The 23,199-nt window shown below is 44.1% G+C and overlaps 2 protein-coding genes across 2 annotated transcripts in view; one reads left to right on the plus strand and one right to left on the minus strand.

The window, feature by feature from the left end:
• The window catches only part of bmp6 (bone morphogenetic protein 6), a 37,500-nt gene extending 24,736 nt beyond the window's left edge, over positions 1 to 12,764 (plus strand). The window contains exons 4-7 of the mRNA XM_083680912.1: positions 40 to 234; positions 6,642 to 6,718; positions 9,328 to 9,438; positions 9,888 to 12,764. Of these exons, the coding sequence (XP_083537038.1) occupies positions 40 to 234; positions 6,642 to 6,718; positions 9,328 to 9,438; positions 9,888 to 10,037 (533 nt within the window). The 3' untranslated portion in view covers positions 10,038 to 12,764. The remainder of the gene's footprint in view (positions 1 to 39; positions 235 to 6,641; positions 6,719 to 9,327; positions 9,439 to 9,887) is intronic.
• On the minus strand, positions 12,265 to 22,303 carry txndc5 (thioredoxin domain containing 5). Its single transcript, XM_083680922.1, has 10 exons — positions 22,069 to 22,303; positions 19,487 to 19,639; positions 17,632 to 17,737; positions 17,051 to 17,147; positions 16,246 to 16,361; positions 15,572 to 15,658; positions 15,261 to 15,401; positions 14,287 to 14,372; positions 13,689 to 13,818; positions 12,265 to 13,181 (listed from the first exon to the last, which is right to left on the minus strand). The coding sequence occupies exons 1-10, from the start codon at positions 22,251 to 22,253 to the stop codon at positions 13,059 to 13,061; spliced, it is 1,224 nt and encodes a 407-aa protein (XP_083537048.1). The 5' UTR covers positions 22,254 to 22,303; the 3' UTR covers positions 12,265 to 13,058.
• Positions 22,304 to 23,199: the final 896 nt, after the last annotated feature.

The following is a 23,199-nucleotide window of genomic DNA, read 5'->3' on the forward strand; positions in this document are numbered from 1 at the left end:
TTGCTCATGTGATTGACGGCTGCCTCCTCTGTGGAACAGGGCGGAGCATCAGCTCCAAGGAGGCGGGGCTCGTGGGGCGAGACGGTGCGCTGGAGAAGCAGCCCTTCATGGTGGCCTTCTTCAAAGTGAGCGAGGTGCACGTCCGCACCACCCGCTCCGCCAACAAGCGGCGGCAGCAGAAACACAACCGTACCCCCCAACCCCAGGAGGGCTCCAGGGGCCCCAGCCCTGCAGGTGGGCATTTCATTTTCTGTTCTCAATGGAAATGTGGATGGAATGTTCTCTGAGTTGTTTCTTTGGAGTGTTGTGGTGATAGAGCACAAAATGCTGACCAAGAAACTCTGCATTCCACTTAATGGGACTATCTACCCGCAGACCACAACACAACATACACATACCTGAGCAGGGGAACTACCTGGCCTAGTTTCAAGGTCATATTTATTATTGAATATGTATTATTAAAAGTGTGCTGGCATTGATGTGGAAATCTGTGGCAGCTCTCCAAACAAGAAAAGATTACAGAGAGACAGAAGGAGAAAGGAAAAAAGGGAGAGAGCGAGAGAGAGGGATAGAGAGAGAGAGAGAGAGAGAGAGGGAGAGAGAGAGAGACTCCCCCTCGATGAATGACCTCATCACTTGAGAGTGCACTTTTACAGTATCAACCCCAGCCCTCTTCTCCTACATCGCAGCAAATGTTATGAACAGGTAAGCAGCCAAATTCAATTACGCGCTAATCCCTGCTAGCTTTCGTCCACTCATAAGCCTGGTTAGCCTTTACACACATAAAGCAGCCACTGTGAGTGGGATCCCAGTGTTTTCACAGCACGAAGAGCTGTGGGGTCAGAGGGCTTTGTGGCTAATATCTGCCTGATCCAAGGCTAAATGATGAAGCCAGGCTAACCTCAAGCTCTTATATCAGGGGCCATGAGGTTAGCATCTTAACTGTTGACTTAACAATTGCAGCTAAGGTGATTTAACTTTACATGGTCTCATGTCATCTGTTGTGGCGGTTATACTGTAGCATCCAAATCGTTTTTTCCCTGAATACAGAATAAGCAATGAAATTTAGATAAAGTTCTTCTTATATGTGTAATAATTAAGCAATAATGCCTGAGGGGTCAGGATTTAACTTCAATATTGTCACAGGTAAGGAGTTGTTAGGCACAACACAGCGGAGGTTACACAACAAATCCGAAGATTGTGACAAGAAAACAATGCTTTAACATATTTTTTTTTGTGATATATTGTGTTGTTTTCTGCCCTGTGCTGAGAAATAGAGTTCACAAAACGACAAACGTTGCCAAGGAGACGTGATAAACAAATCCACTGCGGCGTATGAATTTCGTAACAGCTGATTTGAACATGCTATGGACATCTCTCCGCTTGTTCTGTTCAAACCAAACCTGCTTTATGAAACGGTGGGTTCCGAGAAATGTGAGATCTGCTTGGCTAAAACCACGTTCCAAGCCGTATTTGATCACAGCTACTGTATGCAGCTACATAATGTAAAAATCTTCCCGGCAATACTGGGTTTAGGTGGGTAGGGCACCGACTGTATGAGATTCTGATATCGTCTTTGCTCATGCTGAGTTCAACCACATACACCACTCAAACATGATGACAGACATCAACCATGCTCTATTTTGTAGTGCAGAGTATCCATAAGATAAAACCCCCTCAGAACTGCTTCACAATCTGTGCTCCCGCTAATGAGGACAATCTGTTTAATGTGCTCTGAAGGATTGGACTTTATGTAACCCAAAACATCAATCCCTCTTTGCCTCGCCACTTGGGATGCCTGGAGTGTAAATATTTAGATCCTGCAACAGGATGTTGGGAGGCCCTTCGCGACAGCGGAGTGTCCATAGCCACGGCGATGGGGACGTAGTTGGGGTTGGGGTTGTGACGGACTGGCTACATATGGTTCCAATACCGCATCATTCACTTCTGAGGAATCCAAGAGAATACCAATGGGGCATCCCTCTTTTGTGTGTGTGTGCGTGCGCACGTGCGTGTGTGTGTGTGTATGTGTGTGCACATGTGTGGAACAAGGACAGAACCTCAATGTTTAGCAATGGCATCTGTTCAGACCACCATCAGCCTCTTTACAGTTTACAGTTCACATCAACAAACCGTAAACCCCACATTGTGCTGTGCGAAATTGGTACAGAACATAACACCAGCCAAGTCACGGCCTCTGTATGTATGTAAGTGTCATGATATAGTGTTTTCCTAGCAAGAAAAGGTTGAAGACCCCTGCTCTAGATTAATTGTTAGCGAGCAACATTCAAGTGTTCTCCCCCCTCTGCGATAGCTAGCTATAACACTTTATGATGTTCGCGGGGCTAGCTTGCTAGACTATCTTTTTCTTTCTTTCCCTACCCCTCAAACATTGCGTTTGCATGACACCCCTGTCCTCCTGGCTGTATTTCACCAAGGGGGTACAATAATGTAAGAGCAATTAACACCTAGCTAGCTAGCTAGATAGCAGATGAAATCTGTGACTAAAACATGTGCCAGTGGAGGGGAAAAGGTACTGTATATATCTTTTTCAAACGGTAGAAAAAATAACAATGCAACACCTTTAAAGGTAATTTGAGGTTTCGGGCGGTAATGGGAGCTGGGTTTGATCCCTTTGCTCACAACTTAATGACCATCCACAGGAGGAGTATCGCTAGCTAGTGCTGGGCCCGAGCCTGTAATTACCCTAGCCAATCATTAGCTGCCTGCTAAAAGACTGACCACTCTAACAGTATCGCTTAAAGAATTATAATAACACAGCGCTTGTCCAGCTGTGTTTTTTTCATCTCGGGCCCTTCCCGCCCCTCGCCTCCTTTTGTTTACCGTCGGCATAATTAGACGTGGCGGAGCTTCACGGAGGGTTTAATAACCTCAGTGATGAAAGACAGGAAGAAAGATAAACTTCAGTGGAAGAGGAGGAGGAGGAGGAGGAGGAGGGAGGGAGGGAGGGAGGGAGGGAGGGAAGAAAAATTACATGGACGCAGACAACAGTCACATTCTCTTTCAAGTCTTCATGGGAGTTTGGAGAGAGGTGCTCTCGTCTGCTTTTTTTTGAAGAAATTGTTTTGGAAAACACTTTTAGTTGACTGTTCCGCCACCGCTACAGTTTTGACAGGCACTGCGCTTTTGTAATTGCTACTGTGACAGTGACAGTTTAAAAAGAAATTGCTTCATTTTAAGAGAAAGTTCTAGAGACTCCAGAGATACAGGCTTTGGTAAAACACATTTAACTTAGCACACATGCATGATTTCCTACGTGTAACGGTCTAGCCATCATTTGTAATTGGCTCCATTGACTTCTGCGTTTTGGAATGACAAGTAATAAAATGTAATTTATTGACGTTTCCTTTGTCAGCACTGTTAGTCCAACTGTTTTAAGGCCTTTTTGAACTGTACTGTGTGGTAAAAAGGCAGCCAGGTTGTTCAGGTTAGGAGACGTAGGAGAGTCCCCTGGGAGCGTGTTCTCAGCAGTAACTGTGTGGCACTAAATTTTTTAAGGGCAGGAAGGGGAAAGGTGGTTTATGGGTGCCACAAATCTGGCCTTTACACTCAATGAAACTCTACAGTAAATATCGCCTTTATTTCTCTTAAAGAGCCCCCTGACTGTAGATGATGGCCATAAAGTCAGAAAGGTGTGTGTGTGTGTGTGTGTACTTACCTCGGTGTGTGTGCGTGCGTGGGTGGGTGGGTGGGTGGGTGCGTGCGTATAAGTCAGTAAATGTGTGTTCACGAACCTTTCATGCCTGGTTACCTCAGTCCGGCCTTGCAATAGTATAAGACTGTGTACCCTCCTAAATGCCATCCTGTGGTGCTTGCCCATGCTGGTACTGTACCCAGTGCAGTAGAATCCTATAGCAGTGGCACCCCAAGTACCCCTCATGTTCATTTCACCATTAGGCCAACGGTATGTCCTTATGAGTCTTATTCTGTGTAGACAGGCCAAGTACCTCCAGAGTACACAGGGTACCCCTAGGTCGAGAACCCCCACTGTCCTAACGATCCCCTCCCTGTGATTTAGTTGGGAGTGTAACGTCACAGACTGTAAACTGTGCCTGTGTGTGACGGCAGGGGGGCTGTGTGAAGCCTTGTGAGAGGAACACTACCCCCAGGGGATGAGAGGAGGGTGGGGGTGTCTGTGGTGGGGTGGGGGTGGGGGTGGGGGGGGGAGCTGGGTTAAACGTCCTCTCGGGACAGGCTCCAGGGGCCTCTTATGATAGGGGAGGAATTATCTGTGTAAATATTTACCCTTTAGAAAGCAGCAGGGCTGAGGTGGCGGGAGACTCAGGTCAGCCGGGGGGCTGACAGGGCAAGGATGACCCGTAGTACACACACATCACCAGAGGCACAAAGAGCCCCCCCCCCCCACACACACCTCCTGTCTGGACACATACTGTAACTCACCAGAGTGCATAGACATACGCACGCCCACACACACACACACACACACACACACACACACACACACACACACACACACACACACACTCACACTCACACTCACACTCACACTCACACTCACACACACACACACACACACACACACACACACACACACACACACACACACACACCCCCACCCCCACCCCTACCCTCTACCGGTACCACCCTGTTTCTATACAAGCCATCAGTAGACACTCGGAGAGAACTTTCCCCCTGAGTCAGACAGGAAAGAGTGCCAAACAACGGGAAACACATGAGCGTCTCCGACGGTAACGGGGTTGACCCCTTGACCCCTCTTGCGACCAGACGGACCTTTCGTTTCCTGCTCATGTGTGAATTAACCCCTAGTCAGGTGGCTGCACTTATGTCCGAGCCTTTCCTGTTCCAATGGGAAGCACCCTATCTTTATGACCACGTTTCAGGACAACTTTCACCCAGCCCCCCACCGCACACACACACGCACACACACACACACTTCCCTCAGCTCGTCATTGGGAGCAGCAACACATACTGTTGATTAGGGCCGTTCTGTTTATGTGCCTGTGCAAAAAAAAAAGAATTAAAGTGGATGACATCATAATGTCATTAGAGTCAAGTTGTAGTTCTCTGTAATAATGACGGACTACGTAGTTTCTCTGAAATAAAAGCAAATGAAGTAGTCCTTCTGACGCCTCTGTGAGAGCCATGACTGTGCAGTGTGCTCTTGGTGGCACTGATCGATAGCGGTGTGGACGCGCTTCGTCATAGGGCCGTACAGTACAGTAGTAAGTTAGCAGTACCAGTACACACACACACACACACACACACACACACACACACACACACACACACACACACACACACACACACACACACACACACACACACACACACACAGCTGACTAAATAAACCTGTTTAATGAGGAGGTCCTGATCTTCAGGAGGGGACAGGATAGGAGATTGTTGTGAGTGACTGTCTGGTACGGTACACGCGTGTGCACGCACACACACACACATTTTGCCCTCTCTGTCTCCCAGCTGGCTGCTTTGCCCCTAGATAACCTGGCATGCCACTGTACTGTAAAGCAGAGCATGGTCCGCCCGCTGCTGCCGCCTCTCCACACAGGCTCCCTCTCTGGGCGGGGGAACACAGTGAGTGATTCGACCCGGTGCTGATATCATAGCTCACTCACACTCTCTCTATGTGGTTTGAGGAGGAAAAAATAAGGAGAAAACAAAATCAGTGTGAGAGAGAGAGTGCACTTTAACAAACGTCAGTGGAAAGTCAGAGTCACCGAGTTTGACTTCAGAATGGCAGCCGGTGCCAGCGATGACCTCCGTCTCTCTCTGAAACTCATACCTGCGGCTGGTATGACGCCTGCAGCTCTGCGATCGGGCGGGTCGAGACAGAGATAATTAAAACAAACCCGCAGAGGAGGAGAGTAATCAACGTGGTTGTCGTTCGTGTTCAACTCTGATGCGATGCCTGAATGCAGGGCCTAATTCAATTAAAGGCACTCTCAGCAATATTTTCAGAAATGTAATTTAATGCAATATAACCTTGATTATGACAAATATGACTTGTAACTGTACCGATGGGAGTATAATTACTGTTATACCTTAGCATAACTAGAACAAAAGGGACTGCTTACTACAATTACTTAATTGGTTTGTTTTTTTGTTGTCATAGGAGACATTGTAAATAAATGATGAATAGCCTTTCGAATTATTTTAACATACAATCAATGTTACGAGCATCAAATCATCCATTACCCTAACTGCATGACCTTACTGTATAAATGTGTGTACACACCCCTACACGTGGCACTACCCAATATCATACATCAGCATTGAGGCATGATGACTCAACCCTGGGCTGCGTTCAGTTCAGGGCATGTTGTGAAACGTTCAGATAGAAATGTGCTATTTAGAACAGACATGCCTCGCTGACAAGAAGAGTTAGGATTCATGACAGCTGTATTCATTGCTTTTCTATCTGGAACATCCCGTATGGAACAGTCAGTTTAAAAAAAACGTAGTGTGTAGAACAGACACATGCTTCCTACATGCCTCTCTGACATGTTGAGTAAGAACTCATGTCATCTCTGTTCAATGCATTTATGTTTGGAATGCTCTGTGTTTTTACACACGCCTGAACATCAACCGTGATGTATCCTCCTTGTTGTCTCCTCCCACTTCAGACTACAACAGCAGTGACCAGAAGACAGCCTGCAGGAGGCATGAGCTCTACGTCAGTTTCCGGGAGCTGGGCTGGCAGGTAAGGAAGGGCAAAGAAACATCGCTAGGTACTCCGCACTGAAAGAAGAGAGTTGAGGTTTCTTTACATTTTAGGTTTGTACCAATAGGTGTGTCCCAATAATATTTCCTCTATTCCTCACATCCTCCCTCCTGGCTTCCTTTTCAAAAGGATATTCTCCTCAAATGTGTTTTGAGGAGAGGCTAAGATGATTGGGACACTACCACCAATTTGTTCATTCAGGAAAGAGAGTTGACAAGGTTAAATATTTGGGGCTTGATGTGATTAAGACATCTCTTCTCACTGGAACAGTAATGGTTGGTGTGGCCAAAGATGTTATATAATGAGAAGATGGTTGAGTGGCTTGAAATCCAATGGTAGCCGTTGTCCACCCCGGAAACTAGCAACGTAGCCACTGAAGGCATGTACAGAGAGTTTTGTCTCTGATCGGTTTCACATTTCGTAATATACATTTGTGAAAGTAGCTGGACAACAAAGTGCGAGTCTGGGATGATATTTTAAATTGTGTCACAAATGTTTTTATTCATGTGTATCAGCAATTATTCATGAGGGCAGAGGATCTCATCAGACTGCACAGTCACTCTCCTTCAATAAAGTAATTTTTTTGGCGGGCTCACAAACTCTGCTCAAAATAAGTAAGACCCTGCACATTACACACGTTTAGCTCAAATCAATTAGGACAATGTGCAGATATTAGTAAAAAAAAAAAAAAAAAAAAAAAAAAAAAGTTTACAGCCCTCCTATTGTTTCCCAGCATTGAAAATCCAGCCTGTTCTTATTATTCCACAGACTGCGGACGGAAATGGATGCCAAGTGAACCCTCTGGCTCCTCCTGTCTCTGTGGTTTGGCTCATCTGTTCAGGAGCAATGGCCACCAGTTGATAAGCACATGAAATACTTGGAGTGTGCTTGATTTAGCTTTCTTGCTGCAAAGGAACGGCTGGAATCCTCTAAAAAGTAAAAAAAACAAACAAAAAAAAAACACTCCAGTGTGCCAAGCAAACTTGCAAATATATACCGGTAATTGACACGACTGAAATTAGATTACAAATCACAGGGTCAAATGAACACTTTTGACAGAACACAAGGAGCAGAGTGTACATTTGTGTGCTGGTCTGAATATCGGGCTATTGACTCTGTTAGCAGTCGTATGTGTTTAGGAGGCGGCTGAAGTGGGCTGTGAACTCTCTGTCAGGTCGCTGGGTGTGTTGGGTGACAGGGGCCGCAGCCACACGAGCACTTAATGGAGGGAAAAACATGGAGCCACGTACAGCACGTCCTGCAAAACAATCAACCCCCTGTTAAGACAGCAGCACTGACATCTAGAGGGAAACTGCCAACACACACACACACACATAGAGAGAGAGAGAGAGAGAAAGAGAGAGAGAGAGAGAGAGAGAGAGAGAGAGAGAGAGAGAGAGAGAGAGAGAGAGAGAGACGGTTGCAAGCTCATTCCCTGAGTGATTCTGCAGCCATGTGTACATGATTTGTCCTAAGAGACATAGTTGAGCTTCAACTCTGTGTAGCTAGTTCCTTTTTGGCATTTACAAGGCATTTACATAGAAATGACATGGTGAATGAATTCAATTTAATATTATACACAATAACCTCCAAATTACTCATAACAATTGAATAAAATGCACCATTGTGTACCAGGTAGTTGTGTTGAATTCATTGTAAACACAAGAAAGTACCCATTGTTACCACTTCATTTCCTAGTAAAGCCTATGCAAATACCAGTTGATTTTTATTTTTACATTACTGCTGGGAGTAGGACTGACTTCAGAGCTAGACTAGTAGACTCAATCTTGATATTGGAGAGCTGAACACCTGATTTAACTACTCAGCTGATCTTCAAAACCATGATCAGCTGAATCAGGTGTTTCACTGCTTCGTTGCAGTGCTACCAGGACTAGGAATGGAGAACCTTCAGTAACTGATTGCCCACTGAGATCCAATGGATCATGAAGAGGCATTATGGGCTCTATTTTCAGCTGGAGCAAAGCGGTCCAAATGCAGGCGTATTAGCAATTGGCAACAATTGGTGTCAGCAGTAATAGGCGACGCTACTTGAAATGTGTGTTATGTAGTCTCATAAAGCCTTACAACGCATCCTAATTGCCTGCGGTGCGCGTGAGCGTGAGCGTGAGCGTCAAGGTGAAAAACTGCCACTATAATCAGTGTGTGTCCTAATCAGCCGCATCTGTCAGTACGCTCTGCATGCGTCTAGGCTGTCAAGTGCGTTAACAGACGCTCTGTCTCAATTTCAGAGAAGCACGCTGGGTAGTTCCATCCACTGTGGTGTTGTCTTGCTGTGCCATCTGACGGATCATATCAGGACAGCTTCTGTAGCTTGCGGTACTTTGACGCAAGTCACAGAGTACATTAGGATGTGGTGTTATAAACATCCATAGAGCCTTATAGGCCGATGAGCATTAAAGAGTATCAGAGTGTCACAGAGTGCCTTCCTCCTTTATTATACAGTTTTACAATTGATGTTCTCTAGATCTATACGGTGTTACAGTATGCATGTGTTATAAGGCTTGATTACACTTGGTAAGAGAGTTCTTCAAAGTGTAACTGATTGTGTCTGTCTTGTGCACTGGCAGGACTGGATCATTGCACCAGAGGGCTATGCAGCCAACTACTGTGACGGAGAATGCTCCTTCCCCCTCAACGCCCATATGAACGCCACCAACCACGCCATTGTACAGACACTGGTGAGTGCTCTAACAGCATGCTTTAAGTGCTAAAAGCACATTTCTCATTAAGAGGACTGTTAACATGAAAATGTAATTTTGTCAGATGTTTTCAGACCTCAAAAGTTGAATACAATATGACTCAACCCCAAAACAGTGGAAAAGATACATATAATAAAATTAGGAAATTAGAAATCACTTATCCTTTCTATTCATTTGGAATTGAGGAAAGAGGTATGCAGTAGTTGCATCTGGATCAACACATCACATTGCATGGGAGTGGGACGTGTGGACTCTTTTTGAGGTCCACCAATCGTTGCTTTTGTGGTGAACGGTCCCCTTAATCCGATTGGATGATCTCAAAAGTCAAAGTCAAAAGTCAAAGTGGCTTTAATGTCAATTCTTCACATGTCAAGACATACAAAGGAATCGTTTCTCACTAATCTTTGACATTGTTCTTGCCTCTGCAGGTCCATCTCATGAACCCCGAAAACGTGCCCAAGCCATGCTGCGCCCCCACCAAGCTGCACGCCATCTCCGTGCTCTACTTCGATGACAACTCCAACGTGATCCTCAAGAAGTACAAGAACATGGTGGTGAGGGCCTGTGGCTGCCATTGACCGACAATGGGCCAACGATGGGCCTACGTTAGTCCACGACCTGCCTGTTGGCTGCAGCGGAGCCTGTGCACACAACATCCTGGGTCTATGTTTGTTTGTGACTGTGTTTATGTGCACTTGTACCTCCCCATACCCAGGGTGAAGGAGGAACCGTTCGTGGACCAGAGTGCTGCTTTTCCCTCCTCCTCTCCAAACAAAGTGGTGTTCAGTTCTCAGGCGGCTATTAGCCAATTACAGCAGAACAACTCTGCACATGACTTTGGGGAATTGACTCAATGTTATCACAACGCAGAAAGCCAACAGTACATTACGTCAGATCTAGTCGAATGACAACGAAAACATGTATCCTTTCGAACAGTGGGAGGAAAATATTAGCCTACACTATTTTAATACAGATGTATATATACTGTATCTGACTAACCAAAGCCTGATTTTAACATGAACACTGCTGAAAATTCAATGAAATGTATGTCATGATACATTAGTTTATGTATAGGGATCCATAAATATCTCCTTCTCCTCCTTATGTGTTGTACCCAGAAGCTCCTCAGCCGTATTCAAAAATGGACCTAAGTGAAATGACCACAGGCTATTTTAGATTAGTGAACTTTCTCAAAATATCTTCGGTGTGTCAATATTTGCCAGGATCATGCTGGGGCTTACTTCACCAAGCTGGTTCAACAGGTGGCAGTCTGTGGCTAAACTCTAATATACTGCTCCCATGAAACATTCACCACCATAGCCCTCGAGCATACCATAGGTTGCCATTTCCATGTTGTTGCACCCTCTGAGCTTACATATTATCTATAAAACCCTATAGAGAGAGAGAGGGAGAGAGAGAGAGGGATAGAGTGGAAAAGCATTTGTTGAACAAAAACAACCAACCAAGACATCCTGGGCCAGCTTTCTGAATTGGTTTCCAACTATTGACATTGATGTTGACATTTTTTTGTTGATTCAAAGTAGTTGCAACTACCTTTAACTGTGAGCTTTGTTGTTTGAGAGTACAGATGTCTTTTTCAAGAAATGATTGACAGACTTTATATACAGACAATTTTAGTGGAAAACTATAGCAGAGGAAATTGGATACCTTATGTGCCTAACCAATCAGAAATTACGAAATATACCTCCTGTAAGCTGCTGTTTACATTTCTTGTGATCTTGTTTTAGACTTACTTTTGTGTGTAAATACTTGTACATTTTCATCTTATTTATTGCACCTGTTAAAAAAAAAATAAATCACATGCCATATTACAAAGAAAGAACATGAACAAATGAAAATGCAAACTATTTTTGGAAAAGAAATTTTATTACGAAATCACGTTACAACTTGCCATTATTTTTCTTTTTTTTTTTTGTAAAAAAAAATCATGGGTAGTGTACAACCCACACCAGAACAAATACTGCTTTCCTTCACTGGAGTCTTCCTAGACCATGTGCTATCCATAAAGATTTTACTGACAAATAAGTGGTTAGCCTCTGAATGCATTTGTTACCCTTAATTGAACATTGAATGTAAAACTGCCTCACACAACAGATGCATGATCACACTTTCTAAGACCCCCCACTTTTTCATTTCACCACAAACCCCCCCCCCCCCCACACACACACACATACATACATCCTCTCAACAGTTCTACTTAAGGAGTGTATACTTTGATATGATAAATCGCTTTTCAACGTTGACATCAGGTGGTTGAGATGGACACTATATCATTTCTCGTACAAATTTAACACACGCAGTACATAACCAGTCAGTACTTGAGAGGAGAGATCTTTTTGGTATTTTGTATTGATCTCCAAATCACTGCCTCCTCTACTCTCTCACTTCCATCTGCCAAGTTCTGAATGTTTCACCAGTACAACCGAGCCCCTGGTGACACAGTGTGGCCCATCAGGTTCCGGGTACTTCAGCCATGACTTGAGGGTTTGCATATGTACTGATAGTCACAATCACTGTTGATCAAATGGTAATCTGTCCAGCCAAACTCAAGGTGCCTGGAAGTTGAACCATGGACTTGAAGCCATGGCGTAAAGCAGCAGTAAAATTGAAAACAAATATACCTTACATTCTGTCTTTTTGTGGTACATTTACAATGTCATGGAAGACCAAACACACACGCACTCACTCAAACAAAATGCAGTTTGAAATGAAAATCGGGGCAGCATTTTCAGATACAGGCTTGAACTGTGTTTCGTTGATTGCTTATTAGAAAAGGGGGACACAAATATTGTCAGTAAGAGAGAAAGATAGCAGTATGGTATAGCAGACACTCCAAATGGGGAGGTGTTCCCTGAGAGTCAAGCTAGGCTGTCACTGGCAAGGATGAGAACCATCAACTTAACGCTCAACGTGGCCAAAGATCAAATGACGTTGACCTCCGTGCAACTCTAACATGACATAACATGGCTCATGATTTAAAAAAAAAAAAAAAAAAAGGAAGAGAAATTGCACAATTTCGACTTTTTGAAAAGAGTTCAAATGGTGCCACGAATTATCTTTTTTTTGTTATTTTTTTATATAAAAATGGCAGGCACTATGTGACGACCGTCGCTGCAAGGCGTCAGTTGTTGGATGACTATTATTATAATGTGCACCTGGAGTTACAGCCTATCCGATAAAGTACCTCTGGCAAAGTGGTTGTCATTCACGTCGTTTCATTTTACAGAGCCACGGCCGATTGCTCTCTTGCAATGAGCAGTGGGTGTCGGGCAGCAGATATGAAATACATTCACTTTTCTTTTTCTTACAAACAATTAATTACCGAATCAACACTTTCTCGTCCTCGCTCGCAAGACTGCATGAAACAGAGGTGGCTGGGAAAGGCCCATGGTCAAAGCAGTCTTTTTCGCTACTCCTTTCTGAGAGGAAAACGATTGCAGAGAGAGAGAGAGAGAGAAAGAGAGAGAGAGGGAGGGAGTGAGGGAGGGAGAGAGAGCTGTCCATATGTTGGGGGGAGTCCCCACATGGCCAGATATGCTTAGTGGGAGTAGGGAGGATGGTTATTGGGCAGAGCTTGACTACAGCTCATCTCTGGCTTGCTTCATCACAAAACTGTGGAGGCTCTCCAAGTCCCGTCCTCCGTGATGCTCCTCCCCCTGTTGCCCTGCCCGGAACATCAGTAGGGTGGGGTAACCACGCACCTGTGGGGGGGTGGGGGGGACACAGGTTCAAGTCGAGCAACGTCCATGGGCGACAACTCAAGACACATTTTCAGGGGAAGCATTGATAAAGAATGAGGCTTTTCCAGCACTGGTCGGAACTCTTGGGGCGACCCAAACCATACTGTGCTGGCTTGGATATTTCCCTTTCACACTGTGCTTTCCAGCACTGTTACAGCAACTACGGTGGACACGTAACCAGGCCAGCCCAATACATCCATGAGGTGTAAATCAGGATTGAATGTCTTACATACATTGGAGGGGGGGGAGTGAGGGAGATTTGGCCATTCCTGGTACTAGCATCACAAACACAGAATGAAGCGGCTGTATAGTTTTATGGCTCAATGAGGGAGCACAGGTTAAACATTTTCTACTGTTGGAACTACCTGTGTACCCGTTTCTAGGCGCTGTGCGAGTGTGTGTCTGCTTGTGTGTGCTTTCAGTGGTGTTATGCGTACAGATGATCAACTTCTAACTCATTAGACTTACAGAAAACCTGTTGCAGAGCGTCCGTTCTACTGTGCAGTCCACTTTCCCAATCGTCACGTCCGTCAGGCCAGGGAACTCCTTCTTGGAAAGGTCCTCCCATGCAGGGGCCAGGTTCTTACAGTGGCCACACCTGAACACACACGTTTATGATTATGATTATAGCCTAGTCTCCACTAATCCTAGCCCTGGTCTCCAGCCGTGCTGTGGTCTGGCTTGCTAACCCGAAAGGTCTTAAAACTAAATCAGTTGTTGACAAATTGCAAATGTAATGGAGATGCACACTAAAACCATACCTAGCGACATGGCTAGTGACAGCTGGAGCTGAGTGGAGCAGGTCCTGGACCAGAGTAAGCTACTTTCTCCGTTTGTCCCCAGGGCCCTGTACACCCAACACTGACCACATACTCTGACTTCTCTCATTAATACACCCATCCAGACCGGTTGCAGAACCTTTTAGACAGCCTAGCACCCCTAGACTAGACAAGGGTAGAGATACCTATAGGCTCGCTAGTTGGTTTCATAACGCATCCAAGTAGGTGAAAGATCCCCCCCCCAAAAAAGGAAATATCGGTATTAACAGCAAGGAGCTCTTGCTTACCACGGAGCGTAGAATTTGATGAACGTGACGCCCTTAGCGACGGTCTCGTCAAAGTTGGTCTCTGTGAGCACCACCACGCCAGACTCCTGGAAAAAAATAAATAAAAATAATAATAATAATAATTAGAAAACATACATTTAGCATCACTGGTTCACAGCTGAAAAGGTTTCCATTTTGTTTTTCAACCAAATGTTTCAGCCACTTGTTTTGGTATTAAGATGAAACATGGAGCTGGGGAAATGTCACCACACTAACAGTCCATGATATTGAAATGACATTTCAGAGAAATACACATTGTTTGTAACAAAAATATTGTTTACAAACAGTGAAGTCAAACAACCTTATATTTTGGGTTAAGGTAGACCATTGTACTAAGCTCAATAGGCATTGATAAGTCATTTTACCAGAATCAATGGGTATTCATCAGGAATTTAAAGGACCATTGAATAGCAGAGCAAATCCCAGACTGTGGCTTTAATCTGGAAAAAAGCATGTCCCTGAGAGGTTAAGCCTGAAAAGATGATGCCGTCATTTAAACTGAATACAGTATCTGAAATGCTTTGGAATCCGTGGGTAGGAAATAGCTAGCCAGCCCATAATTACTGGTTGACCATAGGCTAAAGGCAATGGGCCTCCCTCTTAAAACATCTAGTCAACAGCTCATTCACTTGTTAGTTATCTAGAGGTATGCTGTAAAACGCACACACACACACACACACACACACACACACACACACACACACACACACACACACACACACACACACACACACACACACACACACACAATTAGATCTCAAAGTAGACATTTACCACAATAGACATGTTTTTCTCTTTCAAAATACTCTGACCAAGGCCCGGAATCCCACGTCAGAAAGTTTGGAGACATACTGATGCCCAAGACCGACTGACCGACCGACCGACCGACCGACCGACCGACCGACAAACAGAGACAGACAGACAGACACACGTACCTCCTCTTTGGCAGGCTCGGCGCTGGGTGGCACTATTTCGTTGGCCTGTGGCTCCTCGTCCCCAGCCTCCTCTGCCTTCAGCTGATTTTCGAGAAAGTCCTTCATAGAGTCCAGGTCCCTCTTGCCTCTGTACTGGTCAGTCTACGGAACAACAATGAAAAGGGTCAATGAAACTCCTTTTTACGGCAACTGTGCTGACAAACTTCAAGGGTACCACAACTTTAGCATAACGAACCAGTGACAAATTAGAATATGATGGTCTTCACATGGATACAAGCTTCATGGTTTTTAACCAGATAAAGTCCTCATACCTTCTCTCCATCCTTGAAGAAGAGCAGGGTGGGGTACCCACGCACAGCGTTCTCAGAGCACACCTCGTAGTGCTGGGTGCAGTCCACCTGTCCAGTGGAAGAAAACACTGGTTACACTAATACTGGACTCATGAAAGCAGACATTTTCTCACGACACTATAGGTCCCCACGAAACGTCTGGTAATGCCATAACTTCCTTTGAAGATAACTTCCTTGACGAATGTTTCCTATATCTGTTCTCTTTATCCCTCCCCAAAATTGGATTTCTTCGGCGTGCTTTTTGTTGACATAACTCAACAAACCAGTAGCGGTTGGTAGAGATAGCAAGGAGACATGATGAAACTCAATAGTCATTCCTCGCATCCTCTCTTCTCACCTTCCTTCTCAAAACGCATTGGGAGGAGAAAATCTAAAGGGGAGGAACCTTGGATCTTCTCCAGTGCGTTCTGAGAAGGAAGGGGGAAGTTTGTGTTTCAGAGCCTGGAGACAAGGCTCCATCAATGCAAACATCTACAAATTTACTCAGTGGATCATATGATACCACTCCCTCCCTTTTCAACCCATTACGCAAACAAATGGCTTGAGCTAACATTTTGCATCCTGGTGTTTTACTAGTTTACTTAGACGACATAAGTTGAGTCCCCTGCTGCTACTGAGGCAGAGCGGTGACTCACCTTGCCGATCTTGATATCGTCAGTGTACTGGAATGTGTTTGCCAGCTGCTCCCAGGTAGGGGCCATGGCCTTGCAGTGACCACACCAGGGGGCAAAGAACTTGACAAAGTGGGAACCTGTGGGGAGGAGAGGAGCGAGAGGATGTTGGGGGGGGATCAACACACTTCCGAGGGATGGTCCTCTCCTAAACCAAAAGTGCGTCACATGTTTTGAAAGCTCATGAAGGGGTCTAGGGTGGAGATGGGTTAATGTCCCATACTGTTGGTTGTGAAGATCCAGATTCACATCTCCAAATGAATGGAAAAGATGGGCACAGAATAGAATCAGGAAGTTACATTTTCGGTTTATCTACCTTGGAACCAAAATATACGGCGCTCTCTGAGGTAACTGCTACCTTTTACACTTTATTAGGCCCATGCTGCCATGATACCAAAATGCTGTCCTTTTAAATGACCCTGTCATATCTTCTCCAAACAGTAATCATTAATAATGTTTTCTTCTAACCAAAAATATTGGACTCTAACTGGTCTTAAGGGGGATCATTTCAGTGAGACAACTAGCATTGCTGACATTTAGTTTTGCTGTCTATTTGTGTTGTGCTTGTCCAGCGACTGGAAACATTAGGTTTTATGAGAGATTATGAGAGAATAATGCGCAGTCACTTCAAGTGAGATGAATGTTACGCATGTAAAACATGGTGTAATGGAGACATTCCATTCCCTCATACAGTATGTCGCATTCAGGTATAAACGGACTGTTGGCAGATGAGTTGCATTGACAGTTCCCAGTCCTCCCCAACATGTACCTTTAGCGATGTGGGCCTTGAAGTTGGCAGCACTGAGGTCATACAGGCCCTGTTTGGGCTCTGGGGCTTGGGGTGGCTCCAATTCACTCTCTGGCTCCTGCACAGAAGACCAGAAAAAAATATGTTGAAAAGAAGAGTGAGACGTAAAGTACAACAAGATGGATGCAGATGAGTTACAGAGGCAGTTAAAAGTCTTATGTCATTGACAATAGCAGTTTCTATTCCACTTGGTCAACACAGTATAACTGCCCACTCTCCCATCATCCCAGGTGCATCTCAAAAGGCTAAAATGGCAGCCAATGGCCTCTATCTGCATTGATCTGAGAACACAGGATAGATGACAGCAAGGATAGATGATTCTACAAATGAAGGAAAGGAAACAAGGAAAGGAAGCCACATGAGATGAGATGCACCCTTGCTCTTCGGAAATCCCGCACCCCTACCCCAAGCGAGGATATATACCGAGAATGTTCTGGCAAGATGCAGCTAATACCATATTGCTGAGGCTTACACCTATCCAATCCTCTCAGATCTACAGGAGTGCCCACTGCCTAGACCATGGTATGGGCTAGAAGCCTTACCTCTGGTTCCTCCTCAAGAGTCTTCAGCATCCAAGTCTCCAGAGACTGCAGGTCCCTAGAGCCCTGGTACTTCACGGCTTCCTGCTCAGGCTTGAACAGCATCAACCTACAGACACAGCACAGGGGACAGTTAGAGGCTTTACACACTATAGGGCCGACCTGAACCATACTGCACTGGGATATTTTCTTTTCACACTGTCCTGTCCAGCACCCTTTCAGCAACTATGGAGGTTGCGTTTTCAAGCCAGCCTAGTACAGCTCAGCTTCGGTTTGGGCCTGTGATGTGAAATAGGGTTTAGACTGCAAAACTAGAACAACTTGTAGACTATACTGACAACACACTTGTCAATCCATTCATCATTATATCATACCATGCAATTCATAGTTACGTTCATCGCAAATAACATTTCTTTCAGTTAATCATTTTCTTTTGGGGCAGAGGGTTCAAGAGCGTGCTGAGGTCCATGTTTTGTTGGTAGAGAGGGGAATTAAACAACCGGTGGTTAAAAATTCAACTAAATGCATGTCAGTGATTTACAGCGATCTGTCAATCATTAAATGGACCTACATTGAAATACAAAGCCCTGTGGCAAAATGAACTCTCTCTCTCTCTGTGAGTCCATCTCCAACAGCGATATGGCCATCTCAAAACATCATTACGGAAGAATAAGTGAAGCCTTGAACCAACATGACATCTCTGCAGGCTACCTATTTGAAAGAAACTATTTAAATATTCCAGATCAGACTGATAACCTGGCTAGGTATCCTGTTCAGACTGATAGCTGCCCCTCTGGCTAACAATGGACCTATATTCTCGATCCATTGTGTTTCTACCAAGGAGGTGTTTGATGAGTTGTGTAAGATTGATGTTAAAAAGTCTACAGGGGTTGACATGCTTGACTCATATCTCCTGCAGCTCTCTATTAATAGCTGAACCTCTGGCTCATATTTTTAACATGAATATTCTCTCTGGTACCATTCCTACCAAGTGTGGAGGGCGGCCTATGTACTCCCTCTTCATAAAGGTGGGGAGTGAACACAACAACATGAATAACTGGCTAAGTTTCAGCTAAAATATTGGAGTCCCTGATCAATTCTCAGATGTGGTCCTTTTTAACAATGAATTGCATTTTAAGAATAAGGAGAAAGATTGTCCAGGCGACGGTCCCCCTTGTCCTCGACTCTGGTGATACAATCTACATGCACGCGGCCGCCTGAATTCTTAAACCACTAGACTTGGTTTATTACTCTGCGGTTCATTTCTAGGGATAGTTTCTGCACCCACCATTGTCTTTTGTATCAGTCTGTGGGTTGGGAGTCTTTGACTTCAAGGGGCTTATCATTGATTTGATTTACATATAAAGCAGTTATTTTAAAACTCCATCTTCCTTATGTCATTGCTTTCATGGCAACCCAGTGGTGATCAGACAAACTCTCAGAGCTCGCTACTTTGTAATGTCTCATTGGTGTCCTGGTGTCCACAGAACTAGGAAAACTGCTTTTAGCTTCTGTGCTCCTCAGACTTGGAACCATCTTCAGGGTAGACTGAGGTTGGAGCACTTGGTCCCACACAGTTGTTTTAATTCCTTGATTAGGCATACTCTTGTTTTGATAAATTATTGTGTGTATTTTATGTGTTGAATATTCAATGTGTTGTTTTGTAATTGTATTTGTATGTGGACATGGCAAAACCGCAAAAAAGAGACCCTTGTCATGGTGTGTTTCCCCAGGATAAATAAAAGTTAAATTAAAGTGTCTCGACCAAGGGAAGAGTCAATGCCTAGCTCTTTCACCAGCCTGGTCTCATAAGAGACGGCAATACTCAACCATCACGAGTAAGGAGTTCTGTACTTACGTGGGGTACCCCCTGATGCCATGCACGTTGGAGCAGAACTTGACGTCCTGAGTGCAGTCTACCTTTACAACGTACGCCGGTGGTGACTGCATGTTGTTGTATTTGTCGGCCATCTCGTTCCATGTCCCCTGTAGCCTCTGGCAGTGACCACACCTGCACACACAGTGGAGAATCGGAAAAAGATTTACCCCCTGCAGCAGACTCCATAGTTCTGCCTGGAATCATATTGCACTGAATAGAGCATTTTAGTGGAAAATAGGGCACTGAGGACACTTGATATACCTGAATGCTCATTGAATTATCATGCATAACTTCGCCCTATTTGTGTCAACAGCAACCATGTGATTCATCCGTCTCCTGGCGCAAACAGCAAAATGTGCTTTGAATAGCAAATGTTTGATCAGCATGAGCGGAGCGGACCTCACAACTGTATTTAATTATCTTATATTTAACCATTATAAGGAGATACCTCCAATTCCTCCCACAAAGGATGGAGACAATTAGTTTTGCAGGTGTGCATCATACATCATAAATACCAATAGCTTAACTAATTGCCTCGACACCCTTTGTATTGGAGGTACAGGGGTACAGGATGTTTGGGAAGGGTTGCAAGGAGTAAGCAGGGATATATCGTCGGGTAGGTATTAGTCTTAAATGGCGGATTAAAGTTGTATATGTTGTGATCAGAAAAATCTTTCTGGATGGTATGGAAGTGTAGGACTTTAGGTTCACAATGAGGTATCGCAATAGGAAAATTCCGACTTGTGTCCGAGAAGGTTTGACTCCGGAATCTATTCTGTTTAAAAAAAAGCCTCAATATTTGACTGCCCAAAACCCTTCTCCTTTTTCAAGATTCAAGATTCAAGATTTCTTTATTTGTCACGTGCATACAAGTATACAGTGAAATGCAAAAGTGACAGTGCCACAGAGTAGTGCAACAACACAATAAGTTTTAAAATACAATAAAATAAAAATAGAAGTACTAAAAAATATACAGTATGGACAGTATAAACAGTATAAACAATATGAACAGTATAGCCAGTAAGCAATATAAATAGCAGATGGATGATTATGTGTGTGCATATGTGTTAGAATGACAGTGCATGTGTGAGTGACTTGAGGGGGGCACTGGTGGGGTCATCGTTGACAATTCTGATGGCATGGGGGAAGAAACTCAGTCTTAGCCTCTCTGTTTTTGCTGCATGACAGCGGAGGCGTTTTCCTGACGGCAGCGGCTGGAACAGTCCATGTTTCGGGTGGTGAGGGTCCCCAACACCAACATAGGGGAGCCTCGGACCCTACATACGTACAGTTGTGAGGTCCGTTCAGGCTGTGAGGGCCACGTTTGTTGTAACAGTTTACAGAATGGTATTAACTAGGCACAGGACCGAATATCCTGGGCAAGGGAATTGTCAAGCTAGATGGTTATATATATAGGCTCAGCTGTGCTACATCCATCCATTTCAGCATTCAATGAGACACCCAAAAAGTCCCACTTTTGAACAGCAGGAAAACTGATACTTGTGTTATGTCAGTATGTGTTCCATTGTCAGATAGTGTTCCCCCTTTATTAATTGTGGTTTTAAGAGGTGTCTAAGGCAAAACTTAATTGATGATGGCTTTTAATGATTTAATTCCAACATTAATTGAGGTTATCGCAATTGGTCAAAATTAACCAAAATGTTTGACTTGAATGATATAAGATTAGATACAATCAATAATATGTAATCTACAAGCATCAGCAACATCTTACAGATGAATTAAAAATATGCATATTTTGAATACATAATTATATTCATACAGACGATCTAAAGTGCATGGAAATCACTGTTATATAATATTTACTAAATTATGATGAACAAATGGGGAAACCTGATAGACTACTGAAGCAGTAATTAATAATAATTGCAAAAATAATATTCATGGTATCATCAATAACTATAATTAGTTTGGAGGAGTGTCATAAGTGTAAGCAACTTATTACTGTTATTTTACAGTCAATTTCATCAGATCACTCTTAAATAACACTGGAAGATCCGGAACACTATGTGACACGCCGGACTGCAGGCGCACGGAGAGTTACGTCGTCAATCTGTGCTTGCCACGTAAGCGGTCGCATCCCAAAAAATGGTTTAGCCGAACTTCTCTCATCTAGTTCACAGACATATCATGGCTAGCTACTGTGATAGTTAGCCGGCAAGTTTGCTAGCTAACAATTAGCTAGTTACAAGATTGCCAACTGGCCAATTGCACGGTTCAACCCAAAGCATTGATTATGCATGGTCGTTATTTTAGTTGACTACGATAGTCCGATGACTTGGAAGAAGAAGAAGTGTGTTACTAGTAGAGAGACCACAATGTTAGCTGGCTAGCCTAGCATAGTGAAGTTTGCAGGCTAACGTAACGCGTGAGCTTGCTAGCTAGCTGTAACTGGCAACTTGAAATTTCCATACTAGCTAGCTAGCAAGTGAAGTAAATTGCCATGCATGAAAGTTGTATTCTTACTAGCTATATTGCATTTACTCATCCATTCATAACTTTCGCTTAGCTTGTTAGGAAAACTTGATTAAGAGTTTGCTTACCAGGGAGCAAAGAACATGACAAAGTGGGGTGCGGTGGGGACAGCATCGTTGAACATCTCCACCGTATATGTATGTTTAGCATGTTCGTCTTCTGTATCACCATCACATAATATTTGACCAAAAAGTAACGTGCAATAAATAAAACACAGCATAAAGGGTGTGCAATTCAGTGCAGAGGAGGCCATGATGATTCCGTCTATGCTGAGCCACCGGTCTCTGCGTGAACACTATTGGACGGCCCCCTACTAGTAGTGGTGGTGCTGTGGAGCCGACTGTAATATAGAATCTGGATAGGACGTCTCACATAACAATGGTCGCCGCCGTTATACAGGTGGATATGCAATCCGGATAACATTGAGATCTGTGGCATTGCGCAAATGCTACGTACATCAAACACCTCTGAACTAAACAAGCTCGAACAAGATGACTTTTACATTGTGGGCAAGTGTGTACAATTGAGCCAGTCTGACATAGACACTCACTCACTCACTCACTCACTCACTCACTCTCGCTCTCTCTCTGTCTCTGTCTGTCTGTCTGTGGTCTACAGGCATGCATGGATGAAGTTAGGTTGGCTATGCTTAGTGGTAAATGAAGAGGTGGGCGTACTATAATTTTCCAAAGAAGAAAACAACCAATATAGACCTAATTGTAGAAGTGCTTTTTTTAATGAATTTTTTTTTAACCTTTATTTAGACAGGGAAGCCCCACTGAGACCAGTCTCCTTTCCATGGGTGTCCTGTTTGTACACCCAGGATAAACTAAACTAGAAGAAGAAGTTCCAGAAGAAACTTTATGGGCTTGCAAAGTGTTATTTTGGAAGTGGAAAAGGTTTAAAGATGCTGTCAACTTCATGTCACCATGTCTGAGGAATTCTTGCTATGCGCAGGCCGAAGGATACAGCTTATGTTACAAGTTTTCAATCACTTGTGGGTTTTGAAAGTTGAGCACATACTGTACATCTGATGTTGGCATCGAAGTGACTGAATGATGGGTCTTGCCATACAGGTGTGGCATTTACGAAATTACAAGACAACATGGGAGCTTCTGGAGGACTGCTTTATAAACAAACAGAAGCCAGTGCTGAATCCTTCTGGTGGCCTGGTATAGCAGACAGTGATGAGTGATGAA

Source organism: Argentina silus (assembly GCF_951799395.1).
Source record: "Argentina silus genome assembly, chromosome: 1".
In the NCBI taxonomy this organism is placed as follows: domain Eukaryota; kingdom Metazoa; phylum Chordata; class Actinopteri; order Argentiniformes; family Argentinidae; genus Argentina; species Argentina silus.